General features: G+C 43.0%; 1 protein-coding gene across 13 annotated transcripts in view; it reads left to right on the top strand.

Annotated features, from left to right (window-relative positions):
* Positions 1–21,074, top strand: part of ST6GAL1 (ST6 beta-galactoside alpha-2,6-sialyltransferase 1) — a 123,814-nt gene extending 102,740 nt beyond the window's left edge. For all 13 annotated transcript variants that reach the window (XM_076003074.1, XM_076003100.1, XM_076003103.1 and 10 more), the window contains 3 exons: positions 13,083–13,181; positions 14,642–14,816; positions 18,088–21,074. In XM_076003074.1, the coding sequence (XP_075859189.1) occupies positions 13,083–13,181; positions 14,642–14,816; positions 18,088–18,329 (516 nt within the window). In that variant the 3' untranslated portion in view covers positions 18,330–21,074. The remainder of the gene's footprint in view (positions 1–13,082; positions 13,182–14,641; positions 14,817–18,087) is intronic.
* Positions 21,075–21,443: the final 369 nt, after the last annotated feature.

Below are 21,443 nucleotides of genomic sequence, written 5' to 3'. Positions count from 1 at the left end.
GGCTGCCACACTACGAAAAAAAGTTTTTTTCCTTGGGGCCACAGTGTTTTATTACAAAAATAGAATAAAATTTTAAAATAAAAATGATCCTTTCTAATTTAATGAAAAATTTGTTATTTTTAAATTTATTCTGTGTGTGAGTTATATGCAACTTGAAAAATAGTTCATGTGGCTCCCAAGGTAAAGAGACGTGTGAGTTTACATATGCTTTACAAGTCCTCAGGCTCAAAACTAGCATGAGTTAAATACAACTCACATGGCAGTGTTAAAAAGTTCTTAGTTCATGCTTTTCAACACACGATGTGTGAAGATGCAATTGTGTGACATCCACAACTGAAAGTGGGACAGAGCTGTTAAAGGTGCAGATGCAGAGTTTTTGTTTGTATTGAAGCTGGTATAAATCAAATTAGACTATTACAACTTTAGAACATGAAATGTAATCCCCATGATAACCTCAAAGAAAATAGCTAAAGAATATACTGAAAGGAAATGAGAAAAGACTTTAAATGTTTCACTACAAAAAGTCAACTAAACATAAGAGAAGACAGTAAATGAAGGATATTTAGACATGTTATATTGTTTAGAAACAGCATATTAATAGAAATGTTTTCTGTAATGCATATAGAAAACAAATAGCAAAATGACAGAAGTAAGGCCCTCCTTTTCAACAGTCATTTTAAATGTAAGTGGATTAAACTCTCCCATCAAAAGATGAGAGATTGACAGAATGGATTAAAAAATATAATCCAAGTATAGCAATGCACTGCATAACAAGGTCTTGGTGAGTGTTGGGCCACATCTAGTAATACAATGGTGGTTCCATAAGATTATACTGGAGGTGAAAAATTTCTATTGCCTAGTAACATCATAGCCATTGTAATGTAGTGCAAACACATTACCTTTTCTATGTTTCGATACACAAATCCCATTTTGTTACAATTGCCTATAGTATGTAGTACAGTAGCATGCTGTACAGGCTTGTGGCCTAGCAGAAATAGACTATGCCACATAGCCTAGGTGTTTAGTCGGTTATATCATCTATGTTTGTGTAAGCACTTTCTATGATGTTTGCTTGATGATGCAATTGCCTTAACAAGGCATTCCTCAGAATGCATCCCCATCATTAAGTGACAACTGACTGTATGTATGGTTTCTACAGGAGACTCATTTTATTTGTTTTTTATTTATTTTATTTATTTCATTAGATTTAGGGGATACTAATGGTCTTTTGTTACATGGATGAATTGTGTAGTGGTGAAATCTGGGTTTTTGGTGTACTCATCGCCTGAATAATGTACATTGTACCCAAAAGGTAATTTTTCATCCCTTACCCTCGTCCTAGCCTTCCCCTTCTGAATCTCCAGTTTTCATGATGTTACTCTGTATGCCACGCATATGCATAGCTTAGCTCCTGCTTATAAGTGAGAACATGCAGTATTTGTTTTTCTCTTTCTAGAAACTCACTTTGGATCCAAAGACACAAATAAATTAAAAGTGAAAGGATGGAAAAGAATATTCCATGAACATAGCAACCAAAATAAATTAGGAGTGGTTATACTAATATCAGACAAAATAGACTTTAAATTTAAACAGCTTATAAAAAACAAAGGACGTTATATATTTATAAAAGATTCAATGCAGAAAGAATATATAACAATTATAAACATTTATGCATGTAATAACAGACCATCAAAATATCTAAAGCAATAATCAACAGAGTAGAAGGGAGAAATAGACAATCCTACAATAACAGCTGGATATTTCAATACCCTACTCTTAATAATAGATATAACAACCAGGCAGAAAATAAGGACATAGAGGACTTGAACAACATAATGAGTCAACTAGATCTAACGGATGTAAATAGAACATTACCCAACCACAATAAAATACACATTCTTCTCAAGAATGAGAAGAGAAGAATGCATATGAGACATTTTCTGGGGTAGACCATGTATTAGGACCCAAATTAAGTCTCAATAATTTTAAAAAGATAAATTGCATTCAGAGTATCTTCTCTGACCACAACAGGAAAAAGTTAGAAATCAGTAACATAAGGAAAGCTGGAAAATTCACAAATTTGTGAAAATGAAATGATGCTGTTATACAACAAATGGGTCAAAGAAGAAATCTCAAGGAAAATTAGAAAATACTAAGAGATGAATGAACACAAAAACATAACATACTAAAATTTATGGGATACAGTAAAAGCAGTCCTAAGGGGAAATTTGTAACTCTAAATGTTTACATTAAAAATTTGTAACTCTTAATGTTTACATTAAGAGAGATTTCAAATTAAGAGCATAACTTTACAACTTAAGAAACAAGAAAAAGAACAAACCAAACCCAAAGCTAGCAGAAGGAAGGAAATAATAAAGTATAAATAAATAAATAAAATAGAGAAGAGAAAAACAATACAGAAAAATCAATGAAACCAAAAGTTAGTTCTTAGAAATGATAAAGTTTACAAACCTTCAGCTAAATGGATTTAAAAAAGAGAGAAAATCAAATAGCTAAAATCAGAAATGAAAACATGAGGACATTACTTATAATTCTACAGAAATAAAAAAGATTATTAGTGCTGTGAGCAGTTGTATACCAACAAATTGGATAACCTAGATGAAATGTATAAATTCATCAAACTCAAAACCTACCAAGAATAAACCATGGGAAAATTAAATTCCGAATATACCTATAACTAGTAAGGAGATGGAATTAACTTTCAGGGAAAGGAAAACCCTGGACTTGATGGTTTCACTTTTGCATTATATCAAATACTTAAAAGAAGAACTAACAATAATCCTTCTCAAACTTTTTCAAAAACATTGAAACATTGAAGGGAACACTCCCCAACACATTGAATAAGGCCAGCATTACCCCCATACCAAAGCTAGGCAAAGACAGTAAAGAAAACTACAGACCGATATCTCTCATGAACATTGATCTTCAACATTTTACTAGCAAACTGAATTTCGAAGAATATTAAAAGAGTTATATAGCATGATCAAGTAGGATTTATTCCTGGAATGCAAGCATACTTAAACATACAAAAGTCAATCAATATAATACACCAAATTTAACAAAATTTAACACCTTATCATGATTTATAAAACACTCAACAAACCAGGAATAGATGGGAACTACCTTAACAAAATAAAGGTCACATGTGAATAGCTCACAGCAAACATACTCAATACTGAAAGACTAAAAGCTTTCCTCTAAAATCAGGAACAAAGGCATGAATACCCACTTTTGCTGTTTCTACTTAACATAGTGCTGGAAGTCTTGGCCAGAGCAATTAGGTAAGAAAAAGAAATAAAAGCCATCCAAATTGAAAAGGAAGAAGTAAAATTATCTCTGTTCACAGATGATATGATCTTATATGGAGAAAACCCTAAAGATTCCATTATAAAAACTATTAGAACTAAAAAACAAATTTAATAAAGTAGCAGGATCCAAAGTCAGCACACAAAAATCAGCTGAATCATTTACATTATATACACTAGCAGCGTTCAATCTAAAAAAGAAATTAAGAAAACACTTCCATTTATAATAGTGTCAAAAAATAAGAATACTTAGTAATTAATTTAACAAGGAGGCGAAAGCCTCGTGCAATGAAAACTACGGAAGATTTCTGCCAGGCATTAAAGAAGCCATCAATGGAAAGATATGCAGTGTCAGTTAGATATAATTTTATTGTATCTTATACAGTATTAAGTCTTCATGAGTTAGAAGACTTGATGTCATTAAGATGTCAATAACACCCAAAATGATCTACAGATTTAATGCAATACCTATGAAAATCCCAATGACATTTTTTGTAGAAGTATAAAAATCCATCCTAAAATATATATGGAATCTCAAGGGACCCCAAATAACTAACCAATTGTAAAAAAGAAGAATAAAGCCGAAGGACCCTCACTTGTTGATTTCAAAACTTAATACAGGCCGGGCGCGGTGGCTCACGCCTGTAATCCTAGCTCTCTGGGAGGCCGAGGCGGGCGGATTGCTCAAGGTCAGGAGTTCAAAACCAGCCTGAGCAAGAGCGAGACCCCGTCTCTACTATAAATAGAAAGAAACTAATTGGCCAACTGATATATATATATAAAAATTAGCCGGGCATGGTGGCGCATGCCTGTAGTCCCAGCTACTCGGGAGGCTGAGACAGAAGGATCGCTCGAGCCCAGGAGTTTGAGGTTGCTGTGAGCTAGGCTGACGCCACGGCACTCACTCTAGCCTGGGCAACAAAGCAAGATTCTGTCTCAAAAAAAAAAAAAAAAAAAAAAAAAAAAAACTTAATACAATGCTAAATAATCAAAATAGTGTGGTACTGGTATAAAGACAGACATATAGACCAATGAAATAGAATAGAAAGTCCAGAAAGAAACCCTTGCATATATGGTCAAATGATTTTTGACAAGTGGATGGAGACTGTTTAATGGGGAAAAGAGTCTTTTCAAGAAATGGTGCTGGGAAAACTCGATATCCACATGTGAAAGAATGAACTTGGACACTTATCTAACACCAAATACAAAAATGAGCTCAAAATGGATCCATGCCTTAAAGGGAAGACCTAAAACTATAGAACTCTTAGAAGAAAACATAGGGCTAAACTTTATGACACCAGATTTGGCAATGATTTTGTGATTATGACACCAAAGGCACAGGTAATAAGGAAAAAATATATACAAATTGGACTTAATGAAAAATTTTAAAAATTATGTATCAAAAGACAATCTCAATAGAGTAAAATGATAGCCCATAGAATGGGAGAAAATATTTGCAAATCATATATCTGATAAGGTATTAATATACAGAATATATAGGGAACTTCTAAAACAACAATAAAAAATTAAACAACTCTATTCAGAAGTGGGCAAAGGACTTGAATAGACATTTTTCCAAAGAAGATATACAAATGGCTTATATGCACATGAAAAGGTGCTCAATATTGTTAATCATTAAGGAAATGCAACTCAAAACACCTCATACCTAGTAGGATGGCTTATGAGGAGAAATTGGAACCCTTGTACACTGTTGGTGGAAATGTAAAATGGTCAGCCACTGTGGAAAACAGTTTTGTGGTTCCTCAAAATATTAAAAATGGAATTGCCATATGATCCAGCAATTCTACTTATTAGTACATACTTGAAAGAATTGAAAGCAGAGTCTCAAAGAGATATTCATGCACCCATGTTCAGAGTACCATTATTCAAACTATATAAAATTGTGGGAGCAACCCAAGTGTATATATACACCCAATATATATAAATATATATACACACAATATATAAGATGTTACATTAATATATAATATTATATACAATATATAATATATCACAATATATAAAATGTGGGAGCAACCCAAGTGTCTATCAATGGATGAAAAATGGATAAGCAACATGTGATATATACATACAATGAAAAAACATATAATTCAACCTTAAAAAGGAAGGAAATTCTGACATATGCTATAACGTGTATGAACCTTGAGGACATTATGCTAGGTGACTTAAGCCAGTCACAAAAATGAATACTCTATGATTCCCCTTATGTGAGGTACTTAGAATAGTCAAAATCATAGGAACAAAAAGTTGAATAGTGGTTGCCAGGCACTGAGGGGTAGAGGAATGGAGAATTAACGTTCAATGGGTACAGAGTTTCAGTTTTGCAAGATTGAAAAGAGTTCTAGAGAAAGATGATGGTGATAGTTGCACAACAGTATGAATGTATTTAATACTACTGAACCGTATACTTAAAAATGGTGAAGATAGTTAATTTTATGTTGTATATATTTTACCACAATAGAAAAAAACTGGGGGAGACAGTCACAAAAGGACGAACACTGTGTAATTTCACTTATATGAAGTACCTAGAGTAGTCGTTCTTAGAGACAGACAGTAGTAGAATGGTGTTTGGGGAAGCGGGGCTTGGGGAAAAGAATGGAGAGTTGCCGTTTAATGCATACTGTGTTTCTGTTCAGGAGGATGAAAAAGTTCTGGAAATGGATGGTGGTGATGGTTGCACAGCAGTGTGAATGTGCTTAATGCTACTAAGCTGAATACTTAAAAATGCCTAAAAAGGTCAATTTTATGTTATGTATATTTTATCATAATAAAACAGTTTTTTAAAAATCAATGAGAAGCCAGTTGATAGAGGGAAAATGTGAATATATGAAAAAGAGGAGACACTAAGCAGTTCCTGAGAAAATGATGGTGGAGTCAGAGCCCCAGCAGGAGGCAGTCAGAAGGGAGAAGGGCAGGAGGGGTGTCGCTGGAGTCAGTTTGCATTAGGAGGGTGAGAGGGCTTCTATTCTCTCTCCAAGGTAGGATTCAAGGCCATGGTGGAGGGAGGTTGTAGGGGAAAGAGGATGTTTGAGCAAAGAGATTTGAAATTGTCACTGAGGAGAGTGGAAAAGTTAGTAAACCAGAGGAATGGAATAGGATTTCCAGGCCATGCTGGGCCACTTCAAGGTTGGAGAGAATGAATTTAGAGAGAAACCAAGCTCTGTTTGATGTATGGATGGTGTGATCTGGAGATCGTAGACAGCAGCAAGGGAAAGAGGGGAGCATGAAGTAGCCCTGAACATTCTCTTGGACTGGGGAGCCTGCCTGCTCCTTGGGTACCTCCTCATGGTGTTTCACTTGTCCTCGCTGCAGAGAACCAAATTCTGATCCTGCAAGGATTCTGGAACCTTATTTAAAGCCAACGTAAGATTGCCTGGGAGTTAAGAGTATGGAGTCAAAGAGACTCTGATCAAATTCCTCCTCTAGCACTTCCTACGTGAATGACTGAGCCTCAGTTCCCTTATTTGTAAAACAGAAATAAGAACATAACCGTACAGGGTCTTCTTAGGATCAGAGGAGTTGCCATGTGTGGAGCACGTCACCCAGGGGCTGATATGCAGCGAGTGCTATGTGAATGGTAGCAATGGGCACTACCGAAGCTTGAGGGCCTGTCTCTGCTGGTGTGAGAACGACTGCACCCTCCCAATCCCAGGTAGGGGGGCATCTTGTCTCCTAGCAGGGGAGGCGCGCCGGCCTGGGACCACTCGTGAGGCGCCTAGCAGAAAGGAGGCAAGACTTCTGTTAAAGGATAATTTTCAGGAAAAAAAAGCAAGAAAGCAAGATCATGACTCTCATCCAGATATAAAAATGAACTTGTTGTAAAGATTTTATTTTACATGTATTAGGGAACCAGAAGGATGTTACAACTGACTCAGAGGAAAAATCAAAGCAACACAAATTTGGAGTAAATGAATGAATCTGGTTTTTCCATGAGACAGGGGAGAGGGATAAGTCGATCAACTCTACTTAGCAAGATTCAGTAAGCACGTCTGTTAGTTGCCTACAATTTACAAAGGGTTGTAAAATAGCTCCCATAGAATCAGAATCTAATAGAGGGGAAGGGTGTGCTGTAGAAAATGTATGGCTTTCCACTGAAGCACATTTTTTTTTCTTGCACTTTTAGATCTCTGTGCACCATCATGCCAAGGCTGAGAGGAAGGTGGCCCACTTTCCCAGGGTACACTATCCACTCTCAAGAAAGCCTTTCCTGCTCCTCCTCAGGCAAACCAACCCTCCTTCCTCCCCTCCCATAAGCAGCACTAAATATCTGGGCTGTTTCCTTTAATGCTCTAATCATGGGCAGTGCCTCTGTGGCACTGCACCGTGATTGACACCCTGTTATCATTGCCCTTTCTTATCTTGCTATCCTGGGATGCTGGCGGTCTGTCTTCTCTATCTTTTGTGCTGGTCGGTTATTTTATTTCATGTTTGTTTCTGAGGATGAGCAAGCTTGAGTCCGCCCATTGCACACAGGGAGCACCCAGAAGTGCTTCTGCTACCCAGAAGTCACTGAGGAAACAGGTGTTGCTTTGGTAGAGTTCTGCCTTTGAGTAGCTCATTCCCAGACAGAGGCGTCCTCCTGACAGCAGCTCTCTTCTGAGGACATCTGGACCCATGCTTGTTCAGCTCGCCTCCCCCATATGACACAGGACTGCCTTTTGGGCATCTGGGCTGTGACGAAGCCATGGGAAACAGGCACTTTTCTTATTGAGAAGGTGGCTTTTTATAGAGAATGGTGTCATACTGAGAGGTTTTGGGTCAGCAGACCTAGTCAGGCATGTACGCCCCTGTGCCAGGTGTGACAGTCAACAGGAAAATGATATAGTTAAATGTAGATCTTTAAATAAATCCAGTTTTGACTATAAGTGTAAGACGGTTTCTGTGAGACTCGGCTGAGCACCTGCTGTACCCAGTGGGCCTGAGAAAGGAGACAGTGAGGCAAGAAGACCCCATGGCTTCCTTGGAGCCTTTGTCCTAGCTGCAGAGAGAAAACTGGCTTCCTGTGTCTAGTGACAGGGTGTGCTGACTGCAGTCCCCTGGGATGTTCCCAGATTACTTAATGGGGCTTATCCTGAGAGAATAGCGGGGCCCGCTTATTAAACACGTGTAGTGTCTAAGGGCCTTTTGTGTCTTATTTATAATGTATGTGTGTGTGTGTTCTGTCCTTGTTTTTTCTAACTTTCTTCAGTGAGCGTTTGTTACTTTATAACTGGAGAGGTTACCTTAATCAGTTTTTTAAACAGCAACACTCCATCTCCCTGGCGTAGCCTTTCCCTGGCAGATGTCCCCAGGGCTCTGTGCCTCTGGCAATGACTTAACTGTCCTCATCATGAGCGCCCTTTCCCCACTGGGATCTCCAAACCCAGGTCACGCTCCCTAGGCAGGGAAGTAGAGGAGCTTGAGAAGGGCTTTATTCTTCCAGGCATGCTGGTACCCTGGGCAGGGCCTTGCAGGGTGGTAATGCCTATAAGTGAGGCACCTGAGGCCAGGAGCTGGCCGGTGGCTCACCTCGGACCACAGAGGAAGCTATAACAGACACGGAGCAGGGCCGGAACCCAGGGTCCAACTCCCCAAGCAGTTTTGACGCAACCTTTTTTTTTTTTTTGAGGAAATCTTTGAAGTCACTGAAGGAAATTAATGTGGATAAGTTCAAAGCCATGTCTATTTAAGGTTGCAGGGGAAGGATGCTTGCTGGCTTCTCCCTTTTCCCTCCACAGATTCCACCCCGGCCACTTTCTTTTTTTTTCTCTCTGGATAAAACTTTCATTTATCTTCACCTCTTGCCAATTTCACACATTGCTTTTTCTAGCCCAAGTGAATAACCAAATTTCCCTGTTGTGCATAGGAGGACTAAGGGTGTCCTGTCCTCATGGTGTGCTTATTTAAATGTCTGGTGGTTTTATGGGTATAGTCCTGCTGGAGCAGAAAGAATACTCTGTTCAGAGCCTGCCTCTGGGCTTTGGTCCTGGCTTTGCCCCAAACTCACTTTGGAGCCTCAGACAATTCTCTCTTCCCTCTGGGCTCCAGTTTACTCATCTGGAAGATGATAGGTTTGGATTTAGTCCCTTCATCTTCTTCCACCTGTGACATGCTACAACTCAGACAAGAAGCAAATTCTCACGACACTCCCATACTCCTATCCAATGCTTTTTGACATCTTTCCCCAAGAGCTATGGTACCTGCTTTGTGTGAGGTGGTGTAGCATGTAGGGTAGAAATGTGGCCTCTAGACTCAGACATAAGGCTCAAATTTAGACTCTGCTACTTACTGGCTCTGTAACTTGGGCAAGTTACTTAGCATTTCCAAGTCTATTTTTTTATTTATAAAATGAGCATATTAGCACTTACTTCCTAGCGCAGTTATAAAGAGGAACTGAGATAATATATGAAAGTACCTAGCATGTAGTAAGCATCATCCAATGGCATTTGTTGTTATCATTACTATTATCATTTATTATAAAGAAGAAAGCTTTATGCATCTGTTTTGGAATTTCTGAGGACAGTGAAGTCACAGCTGGGAAAGTCTCAGGGAGCCAGAAGTTCCTAGCCTCCTGCTTTGCATACGAAGAAAATTGCTGGAGAGGGGCTGTAGCAGGAGGAGACATTTTTAAAAATCCCAGTTATTGCTAATCCTCATGAGCATGTACAAATCACCTGACATCAAGTTCTCTGCATAGAAAGAAACATAACTGAAGAAAACATGTATTGCTTTTAATATGCCAGCTGTTTGTGGGGTATAGGGTGAGATAGGGATGGGGGTGCAATTGCAGAACTCAGTCTTGGAAGACACATGTAGAGCAGTGGAAGGGAAGGCCTTCTGTTGTTGGGGCTTCCCTGTCACCAGCTCAATCATGTCTGTTTTGCAAATCCCCATCTGCCAGGGTGCCTGCTCTGCCTTTGGACTGTAGCACTGAATTCCTGTATTGTAAGTTAGTGTTCCCAATGGAAAGAAGAAATAATCTTAAACATAGAAGATGTGAGTTTCATTCCTAGTTCTTATGGCCTCTCAGTTGTGAGACTCTAGGCCAGTTGTCTCATCCTGGGAATTCAAATTTCCACGACACCTCACTCCTATGGGCGGATACCGGTTGTTCCTTTTCCGTATTTTTATTGCAGGAAATGGCCTGAGGTTCAGGTGTCGCCTTTGATCCCTTTTTCCTTCACTTGGAATATCCAATAGTCTGCAAGTCTACTGCTGACTATTGTGACTCTTTTTCTTCACTTGTCATTTCTTTCTTAGGCTACAGCAGGAGCTTCTATCTGGCCTTTTCTCTGACACCACCAATCCAAAACTGATCCCCACACTTAAAACCCTTCACTGGTCTCCGTAACCTACCAAAGAAGCCTAATCTCCCTGGCATGGACTCTGCCTACATTTCTCTGATCCCTTCCAGCTCTTTCTCTGTATCCTAGCCATGCCAAACAACTTGAAATCCCCAAACAGGCTGCTCACCGTACTAGTTGTTCCTGCAAGTGACAGGCACACTCTGCCCACCCCAGCACTCTAGCTTAACAGACAAACATGTATTTCTCTCCTATGTAAAAGAAGTCCAGAGATGCACATTCTGCAGTTGGTATACTGTTCCACAGTGTCAGAATCTAGGCTCCGTCTACTTTGTGGGCTTGCCATTCTCAGCATGAGAATTCCACTTCATGGTCCAAGATGACGACTCAAGCTCCAGCCATCACATCCATATTTCAGTCAGCAGGAAGAAAGGAGGAATAGGAAGGGCATGACTTCCTGGAAGTCACACTTGTTATACACTGTTGGCCAGAAATAGTCACACGGCCATATTTATCTCTAAGAGAGGCCATGAAATTTTTATTTTGGGTAGTCTATTTTAGGTAGCCATGGGCTGAGGTAAAAATCAAAGGTGTCCGTTATCAAAGAGAAAAGAGAGAACAGATATTCGGTGACACCTAGCAATCTCTCCCACACCCTCATACCCAGGGGCTTGCACTCGATCCCTTTGTCTGGGATACACTCTCTGCTGCCCCTTACGCTCTCCTGGCTTGGCATGTTCTTATTTGTCCCTGAACACTCACCCAGTGGCCACATCATTACACCTCTACTGTTTGTTGCACTATCACAGGGTGTATAGTCATTGTCGAATTATCCACCCTCCCCACTAGCCTGTGGCCTCCTGGAGGGCAGGAACTGTGTCTTACCTCTGGCTCTTTAGCATCCAGTATGGCTGCACAGTCTCTGGCCAAAGGAGACCCACCACCAGTATTTCTTGTCTTAAAAATATACTGAGGAAATGAGAGTATATTCTTCTGGCTTCCAGAAACTTCTTACGCCTGCAAGAAGGTATGGGGATGGGGCTAGCTCCATGATCTTAGAGGCAAATTGCTACTCTTTGGGTTGCACAGACCATCTCCCTTCCCATCGTTGTTTTCAGATACTGCAGTGACTTGATGAGGTCTCAGCCTTGCTGATGGAGAGCGAGGTGGGGAGGGATTGTTGTTGTGATTCTTGCTTTCATTTTGAGTCAATTCTTGATTTCATTTCTGCCATTTGTTTCTCTCAGTTTTCACCTTGGCAACATCATCGCCCACCTGCTTTTTAAGGTGAATGCCTGACAGCTGATCTCATATGTCAGTTTTGGCTTTCTTATGAGGGACGTGGCTCCCTTCATTGCCAAGCCTTTGGGGCTACTTTTCTGTCTTTCTCATTCGCTCATGTTCTCCATTTGATCCTCAAGACAGCTCCTGCTCCAGAGAGCAAAGCAAGTGTGTTGCTCTCATTTCACAAATAAGAAGATGAAGGTCTAATGAGATTACCTGACTTGCTCATGGTCACAGAATAAGTTAGTGGCAAAGCCAAGAGTTGAGCCTGGATCTTTCCATATCCAAGGCCAGTGTCTTTTGCCTTCTACTGCACCTTTCTTATTTTGATAAATAATTTAATGAACATTTCCATGCATAAATTTTTCCCCCTGAATTTGGATTCTTTCTTAGGATAGATTCCCAAACATGGAATTATTGAGTCAAAGAGTATAAATATGCTTTTAAAAAAAGACTCAATACATTTTGCAGAATTGTCACACTCATGCTTCAGCCAGGTGGGTATACCACCAGCTTCCAGGCCATCCCGAGAGCCAGTGTCAGGGAAGAGGCTGTGCCTGGTTCCCCCAGCAGATGCTCATAAGCATCCCGCTTTCTGTTGGAAGATGCATATTTTTGCATGCACTGTGGCCCCTCTACACTAATACTTCATCTACTGCTCAACCACAGACCCAGCAATCTGTTCCGATGCTACAGAAACTATTAGCTGCATTGGACTTCGTGAGAGATAATATGTCAGTCTCCATCATGATGTGTACATACTCTGTACTGGACTTGATAGGTGATTGAAAAGATTTTGAGAGATAATTTTGATTATATGAGATTCTGACTTAAAACCTTGACTCCCCTCCCCCCCACCTAAAGTATGACTGCAAGGTACTAGGACACTACTATTTTCATTATACCTTTGCTCAAATAATGTCAAAGTCTGAGTGGAACACTTTCTGCTCTACGGATGATGGCTTGTGATAAACATCCCTTTAGGTCCACACAGTTCAGGCTGGTACCTTTACCCTCTTCTCACTGAAATTAGTGATGCACCAAAACCTAGAAGGCTCACAGTGGGCTCTGGAGCCTCAGGTGGTACCTGTGGTACATCAGTTCTTACTGCATGCCAAGCACTTACATGTCAACGTCCAAGTCACAGTTTGCCTCTTTCTTCTTGCAGTTGGTCACCACAGAGAAGCGCTTTCTCGAAGACAGTTTGTACAACGAAGGAATCCTAATTGTATGGGACCCATCTGTATACCATTCAGATATCCCAAAGGTAAGTGGGTGTCTGTGGGAAATAGGGGTTGACTTTCTTGTTTGCCTCCAGACTTTCCGGAGTTCCTAGGGTGTTAATATCATGGCTGAGCTGGGCCATCCCTAAGGGCTGGCTACTTGAGTCTTAGGGCACCCCACTTCATCTGGACTGGCAGCTTCAGAAGCATTTCTGTCCTATGCCAGCTGCTCTCCATGCTCTGCCCTGCATTGCCATGTATTTGTCTCCCAATTATGGTGTGTACTGGGAGTCATAGTGGCTGGATTTCTCACCATCAGGGGTAGATTGTGTTCACTGCTGCAGTTATTCCTGGTGAGCACCAGAAGGAATAGACAGTGGGTACTGTAAATAATAAATAACAAAATTACCTATAAATAATACTACCTATAAACAGACTACTTCTGTCCATACTTCATTTTCCAGAATTTTTCTCATTTCATTCTCATATCAATTAAGGAAGTAGATGGAAACATGATGGTCCCCATTTTACAGATGGGGAAATTGGAATGTGCAGAGTGGAAATCACCTGTCCCAGGACTTGATTCACTAAGCAGGGGGTGCAGATCTGCAACACTGGCTCTTTCAGGGAAGGAGGTGTGAGCCACAGGCCTGCCGACTCTCAGGCGCAGGGGTCCTCAAACTTTTTTAACAGGGGGACAGTTCACTGTCCCTCAGAGCATTGGAGGGCCGGTGCAGAGTGCGACGCACATTCCACACATGCGCACTGTGGGCCTGGGATGAGCCGGCTGCTAAGCAGCTGCGGCAAAAACATCCCTCGGGCTGGATAAATGTCCTCAGCGGGCCGCATGTGGCCAGTGGGCTGTCGTTTGAGGACACCTGTGGCCCTCTGGAACAGTGCTCTCTCTGTTGTGCGTATCAGTTGGCAACGCCCCGGTACGGGCTGCAGTGGCCTCAGGAGAATGGCCTTAAGGAAGAAAGGCGGAGAGCACTCTTCTTGGAGCACTTGAATCTTAAGTTGGATCCACCAATTGCTGACAGGCTCTGGTGATCCCTGGCACCCTCACTACCTCAGTTTCTACAGTTTTCCACTGATCTCACTTGGAACTTAAATTTGCTTGGGTTAGGAGAGGGGCTCTGAGCCAATAGAAGGGGCAACCTGTGTCCCAGTTTACTCCGCTTTAAAAATGAAAGATGGGGTTAGATGGTACCTAGAGCCCCTTTCAGCTCTGATACCATTCCCATACTCTGTGATCCTGAAGTCTGAAGCTGTCCAGGGTCAGCAAGCTTAACCCACAAGCACAGGCTGCGTGCTAGGCCCCACCCTGCTGCCTAGTAAGAGCCGTGAGGTGGGGAAGTCTGCAGTCTGCTCCCAGGAAAGGGCTGTGTCTCAGCACCTGCCTTGGACCTTCCTCCTCCCAAGTTCTCTGACGAGGATGGCTGCCTGGGGGGGCACTGCCGCTGGCACATTTCTCCCTTGAGAAGACCACTTCCTTCTTTTTCAGTGGTACCAGAATCCGGACTATAATTTCTTTAATAACTACAAGAGCTATCGTAAACTGCATCCCAACCAGCCCTTTTACATCCTCAAGCCCCAGATGCCCTGGGAGCTGTGGGACATCCTCCAAGAAATCTCCCCAGAAGAGATTCAGCCAAACCCCCCATCTTCCGGGATGCTTGGTGAGTCCATGTCTGGAGAAAGACCTCATGTGTTTGTGTGTAGAAGAGATTAGCTTTCTTCTGGGATCTCATTCATTCATTCCTTTGTTCATTTGTTCACCGAACAAGTGCTAGTACTTTGCTCCGCTTGTACATTTGCTGAGTTCTATCTAAAATACAGAGATAAATAAGATATAATTCTTCTGTTTTAGAGTTTCAAGTGGTGGAGTTCAATCGGTTGTCTGAGACAATATCCAATTTGTGCGAGGAGGGCGAGATCACCTGGTATCACAGGAGAGAGGACCTTTTCTAGCTGGACAGTCAGAGATAGCTGCACCGAGGAAGTGGCCTTGGGGTGGGCCGTGGCAAAGGGAGGATTGGCAGGTGGAGCTGGAGGAAAGGGAAGCATACAAACACGGTGGGGAGGCAGGATACAGGAGGAGCAGGGCTGGGCCTGAGGAAAGGTGAGCAAGGCACTGGTCTCAGGTACACAATTTAAGGAATACCCCAAAACTCAGTAAGATAAAGATAAATACTATTTTGTTGTTATTATTATTATTTTGAGATGAGCGTCTTGTTCTGTTGCCCAGGCTGAGGTTCAGTGGTGCAATCATAGCTGACTGCAGCTTCAAACTCCTGGGCTCAAGCCATCTTCCAACCTCAAGCCTCCCAAGTATCTGGGACTGCAGGCGCACACCACCAAGCCCAGCTAACTTTTTAATTTTTTTGTAGAAATCATTTTTTTTATTTAAAATTTTTTATTAAACATTTTTTATTAAAAATTTTTTTCTCACTGTGTTGCCCAGGCTGGTCTAGAACTCCTAGCCTCAAGCAATCCTCCTGCACTGGCCTCCCAAAGTGTTGGGATTACAGACATGAGCCACTACATGCAGCCAAGATAAATAACTATTTAGCACAATATCTTTACAGATCACAATTAATGCAAAAACTATGATGAACAATATATGAAATATTTAAATAAAGACAGGATTACTAACACTGCTCTGCAGAGTTATATTGGAACCTGTGTTTCCTTATCCATCTAGTGAACACTCTAGTCATGGCCCTAGGGAAGAATGAGCAGTGCAGCCCGACTGGGTGTGGGACATGTACGGAGATGTGGGACCCAAGAAGGGGGCAGAGGACAAAGGGTCCTGAATGCCAGCCAGAGCACTTTCTTCTCAGACTTTCTCCACACTTCAGGGTCTGACTGCCCTTCCCTCCCTTTCTTCTGGAGTTGGGCTGGGCCACTGGGCAATTTTCATGAGGCTCCAGGATCCATATGTGATATGGGCTCCCTCTTTCCCAGTAGACCCCTTTCCCACCAGATGGCAGTTTTTAATGGAAATCTTCCAGTTTCTCTCTTAACTTAGCTGGTAGCTACTGTCCCCAGCAGCTACCAGAGGCTGAGGTGGAAGAGCACCATCAGGGATCCCCCTGCACGGTTCCCGTTGGGGCAGCCTCATAGGACTGTGGGCACAGCTCCAATGACACACCAACAATGTAAATGTGTAAATCCTCAAGCCATGCAGGGCGATCAGACAGGGGCAGACAGCAGGCCTCTGTCCCGGGTCTGGTGCAGCAGCAGCAATGCAGACCTGTAGGAGAAGGCTTCCCCTACCTAAGGGTCATCTAGGGTTGGGTGTCCTAATTACATGGGGTTATTTTCTCTGGGTACTTCAAACAACTCTGGTGGCAAGGGCAGTGGAGCAGCCTGGCACTAAGCTGGGGTTAAAACAGGGCTCCACAGGGGCCTTCTTGTCTGTGTTGGTCAGCCTTGGCTGGGCCTAGGCGTCAATCAACTATGGCTTCTCCTTTGCTCCTGAAAAGGTGAACCCAAGCCCTTGCCTTTGTGTAATTGGTCTGCCTACTTCCCCTACCTGGGCTGCGAACTCCTTCAGTGTGGGGACTATGTTTGTCTTATCTCTGTGGGTCTGACATGTCGTAGCACTTTGGTAAAGTTCCCTGAATAAATGAATAAGGAAGTGTTCAGTATCGGAGGCACTCCTTATGGAAAGAGATTGGGATCTTACGGTACCATGTCTTCCATACCTTTTACTGTGATGTTTGGGGCATGCATTCAGGCTCTTCCTCGAGCCCTTTTGAGCAGGAGAGGTTGGCATCCTGAGGGATACCCCTTCCCATTGCTTGTGTTGCCACCTCCACCACCAGTTGCCACTGCCCCTTGTGCTTCCAAGAGGTTTATTTGACTTTTCTCCTATGGGACATGCTCCCTCCCGGAACTCCCAGAAGCATGTCTGCTCTGCCTACATCACCTAGTTGCAGAGCTGCCTTCTTTCCTTCATGAACCAGGGGCAGTGAGAGGGCAGAGGCAGGGTTTTCCTCTTATCTGATTCTTCTGGAGAAAAGTTGCTGCTAACAGTTTACAGTCTTGTTCTCAGGAAGAACTGCTCCATCTTAAAGATTTCCTAGACAGTATTCATGGTGTCCAAAAGGGGTTTTAGAACCATGATCTTATTTAATCCTAACAATAACCCATACAGTAGGAGGGTTGGATAGATCACCCCCTTGGGGCAGATGAGGAGCCTGGGGCCCAAAAAAGGGACATGTCCTGCACAGGATGACTCAACCAGTTGGGGACAAGCATGGGGGTAGCATGAGTCTTCTGCCTCTTGGCTGGGCTTGCATCCCAGAGTTCTGTACAACCTCCCTGCAAGGCACCAACCTGAGCCCCATCTTCTAGACTCCAGTCTCCCTGCCTGAATGGGTGAAGTCCATCAATACAGCCCATGGGATGCTTCCATTCCAACTGCCCTTCTTCCCAGTTAGCTGGGAAGAAAAGTCTTCCCTCCCCAACATTATTCCCTGCAAGTATTGCAAGGAACAACCTTTCCCCTAATTGCATGATCCAAGAGGCTCTTCAGGATGCAAAATTGCTAGAAAGTGCTAACTACACATGTCCTCATCTCCTCAGTCAGCTCAGTCATCTTGTCCTCTTACTTCATACAGCTTATTCCACAAATACATTCATTGGCTGATTGATGGAGTTCTTTAATCTGCTAGTATTTAGGGAGGACCTATTATTCACCAGGCCCTGGCCTAGGAGCTGGGGATACAAAGGTTCATAAGGCTCATAGGGCCTGCATCCTAAGGAACATGGTGCTGGGATTAACTTGCCAAAAGAACTCAGATTTGAAGTCACAATAATAAACAGAAACTCCAGATGGACATCTCTCTAAATTTGGGGTCTTGAGCTGCTGGGCCCACCGGGCGGAGCTCTGGGCACTGGGGTGGATTGCCGTGCATGACTCACCTCTGCTCCCCTCTCCAGGTATCATCATCATGATGACTCTGTGTGACCAGGTGGATATTTACGAGTTCCTCCCATCCAAGCGCAAGACTGATGTGTGCTACTACTACCAGAAGTTCTTCGACTCTGCCTGCACCATGGGCGCCTACCACCCACTGCTCTTTGAGAAGAATTTGGTGAAGCACCTCAATGAGGGCACAGATGAGGACATTTACCTGCTTGGGAAAGCCACACTGCCTGGCTTCCGGACCATTCGCTGCTGAGCACCGCCCCCTCACCAGGCCCCTCACTCTTCTCTATCAGGCATCTTACGGCTGGTCTTTCGGCCACCCCAGCCTGGGAAGACCATTTTCCTGAACAATCCCAGCCTGCTCCTCGAACTCTAAGGGCTCGTGTCAGCAAGAGCTTTGGGGCTTCAGGAGCCTGAGGGCAAGGAACCAGGCTTAGCCTTCCCTGTAGCCACAAAGAGAGTGTGACCCTCCACACACACGTGCACGCAATCAGTGTTCTTTCCAGACAGCGTCCTCCTCGCCTTCCACACAGGTAGACGCGAGATCCACCTTTCTCTCCACGACTGCCAATGCTGGACTTTGTTTTTCCCAACTGAATGATGTCATTTTCACAAACCAATGCTCTATATTGTTTGAAAGCTGTGTCTAGATATTGATATCATGTTTTAAAGAAACTCTCCCAAATTATGATTGTGCCCAATGCAGGTAGCTCTGGTGGGCAAGAAAGTGGTAGAGGGCAATGGAAACATGCTCCATCTCTCTAGAATAAAGTTGCTTCCAAGGTCCCCGCTCCTGGGACATGTCCCTATCACTGAGGCTGATTGGGCTTGTCCTTACCCTGGGTGCTATGAGCAAAAGATCTTGATTTTCCCACCTTCCCTCTCCATGTGGAGATGAAAGATACAGAAAGATATAGTCTCTGTCTTCAAGGTCAGTGGGAGAGGCAGACATCTAAACAGGCTGTTAGGATTCGGTGTGCTCAGTGCACTGGAGACTTGCCGGGAGAGGGCTTGCTGTCTGTATGCCTGGGAGGGCCACATACCTACTGTATCTGTGGGTTATAGGAGGCTTCACAGGGCTGGGGGCATTGGAGTGGATCTCAGAGAAGGAGAAGAAACATGGCAAGCAGATTTTATCGAAGTCACTTGAATTATATTTGCCTTTCTATCCCTATTTATTCTCAAAGACTCGCCTGAACTTAGAGGCACAAAATACTTTTGAGGAAGCCCCTTACCCATGTCTGAGGTAGCCAGTGCAGCCTCACAGCCAAAACCCCAAAACCTGATTTCTCAGGTGCAGCCTAGACGGACCCTGTCCTGCCAGTTGGGTTTGCACACTGTACTCCAACTCATCCTTAATGCCCAACTCAAAATCTCCTAACCACAATCTTTTTTCCCCTCCTTTAAAGTAGTTTCCCCATCCCAAATAATTTTTAAGCATTTTCTGCTTTAAAAGTATCCTGACTCCAATTTCTTTGACCTCTTGGTCCTTCTGTGGAGGGTCTCTCAGGGAGTGGGAGTGTGGGTCCCTAGGATTTACATCACTCTCAGAGGGCAGAACCTTGGAGATCATAGCTGATTCTCACCAGGTGTGAGGTGTGCAATATCAGATTTTCATGTCCTCCACCCCTCTCTGCGAGGAAACAACATCGGAGTCTCCAGGCAGAGGATGGCTCACTCTGGTTTACAAATATGCTCCCTAGATGGTTTTGCTAAGTCCTCTCCTTTCCCCTGGTAGGGAACTCCACTAGACAGGTCTAGCTCCTGGTGAGGGGAGGTTAAATGACTTGCTCAAGGTCAGAAAGTAATGCTGTAGGGCCAGGGCTCCTAGACCCAGGCCTCTGCACTCTCCAGGCTGGCTCCACATGCTTAAGAGGATCTAATGTTTGATCTCCAGACCAACACCCTCCTAGAGCTGGGACACTCATGTACTGCCAAACCCTTGGCATATGTTGACAGTACAAAGAGCCCTGGAGTGAGAAGAGCTGTGTTTTCAAGTTGATGTTACCCTATTTACTAGCTGTGTCACTTTGGGCAAATTCTCTTCCCTGAGCCTCTATTTCTACATCTGTAAAATGGGGTGATGATCCTACCTCACAGGGCTGTTGTGAGGAATACATGAAAGCCCCTGTCTTAGCTCTGTACCTGGCACATAGTAGGTGCTCAGTACATGCTGGTTTCCTTTCTTAAGGGCCTGCTCTGTGCTCACACCTGGGCTGGACCCTGCTATGAGGGAGGCTGGGGGAGGAGGTCCTGTCCTCAGGGAGACAACAACTACCCCACTTGAAACACCCAGGAAACCATCCAAGGCAGTGGACAATCCAGAACGTGGTCCTCCTCCCTGCCTGCAGCTCAAGTCAGATCTGCTTGGGAATGAGCAGAGCCCTTGGGCTGCTTAACTGCTGTATGGGACGAGTCCTTTGCCCCTCTCTGGGCCCATTCATTCCTCGCTTGTTTTATGTTCTGACTTGACACACTCATTGCCATCTTTGACTCATGACCACTGAGTGCAGAGGATGGTGGGATTCTGTCAGCAGGAGATACATGTTGGTGTGGAGACTGAGTCTACACTGGGTAGATCTAGTTTTTAATTGTTATTATTAATATAAGCAATCAAATTAATTTAAATATGATTCTGAAGTCTACAGAAGCTTTAGTTCTGTGCTTTCTATATGTGGAAACTTTGGTAAAATGCAAATAAGATGTGGGTATTACTGTTGGTCTGGCAAGATGTTTAATATTTGTGAGAGGTAATGTATAAGTTACAAGGGAATGCTGCCTCTATCTGCATGAGGTTCTCTGTCTTCTTCAAGAGCCATTTCCTCGTCCAGTATCATGGGGTCTTCCCTAATCCTTCCACTAATCAATAAGCTATTGCTATTGGTTTGAAGTTGAGACATTAGTCTCAGAAACTTCTGGAACATTCCTAAGCTAATTCTGAATTACCCAAAGATTATGTAAAATTTTGAAATAAATGTGTGTGTGTGTGTTTTTAAAAGTTGCTTCCTCTCTTCTTACTTGCTAAGGGAATTACTGCTGATTGCCAACTCTCATCTCCAAAGAGGACACAACTGAGATCCTCAATCCCTCAATCCTCCTCTACTGACTCCTGTGGCCGTAGACTCCCTCGTCAATACTCCAGGAAAAGGAATGGTTACTTATTTAGAAGAACAGTCTCTTTGAAATATTGACTGGTTTACTGATTTTTCTTGCTTTTTCTGTTGCCTAGATACAAATAACTAAGGTATTGTTTCTTGAACACCTCAAAGAAGGAATGCAATAGGGCAGAAGGCAGAATGAAAGGAAGGTCCTTGCCTTGGTTTCCAAAACCCAAAATCCATAAAAGAATGATGTTCCACAAGAATAG

Source organism: Microcebus murinus, chromosome 1 (assembly GCF_040939455.1).
Source record: "Microcebus murinus isolate Inina chromosome 1, M.murinus_Inina_mat1.0, whole genome shotgun sequence".
In the NCBI taxonomy this organism is placed as follows: Eukaryota; Metazoa; Chordata; class Mammalia; order Primates; family Cheirogaleidae; genus Microcebus; species Microcebus murinus.
The sequence above is the reverse complement of the archived record's forward strand: the minus strand, read 5'-3'. Positions and strand labels throughout refer to the sequence as shown.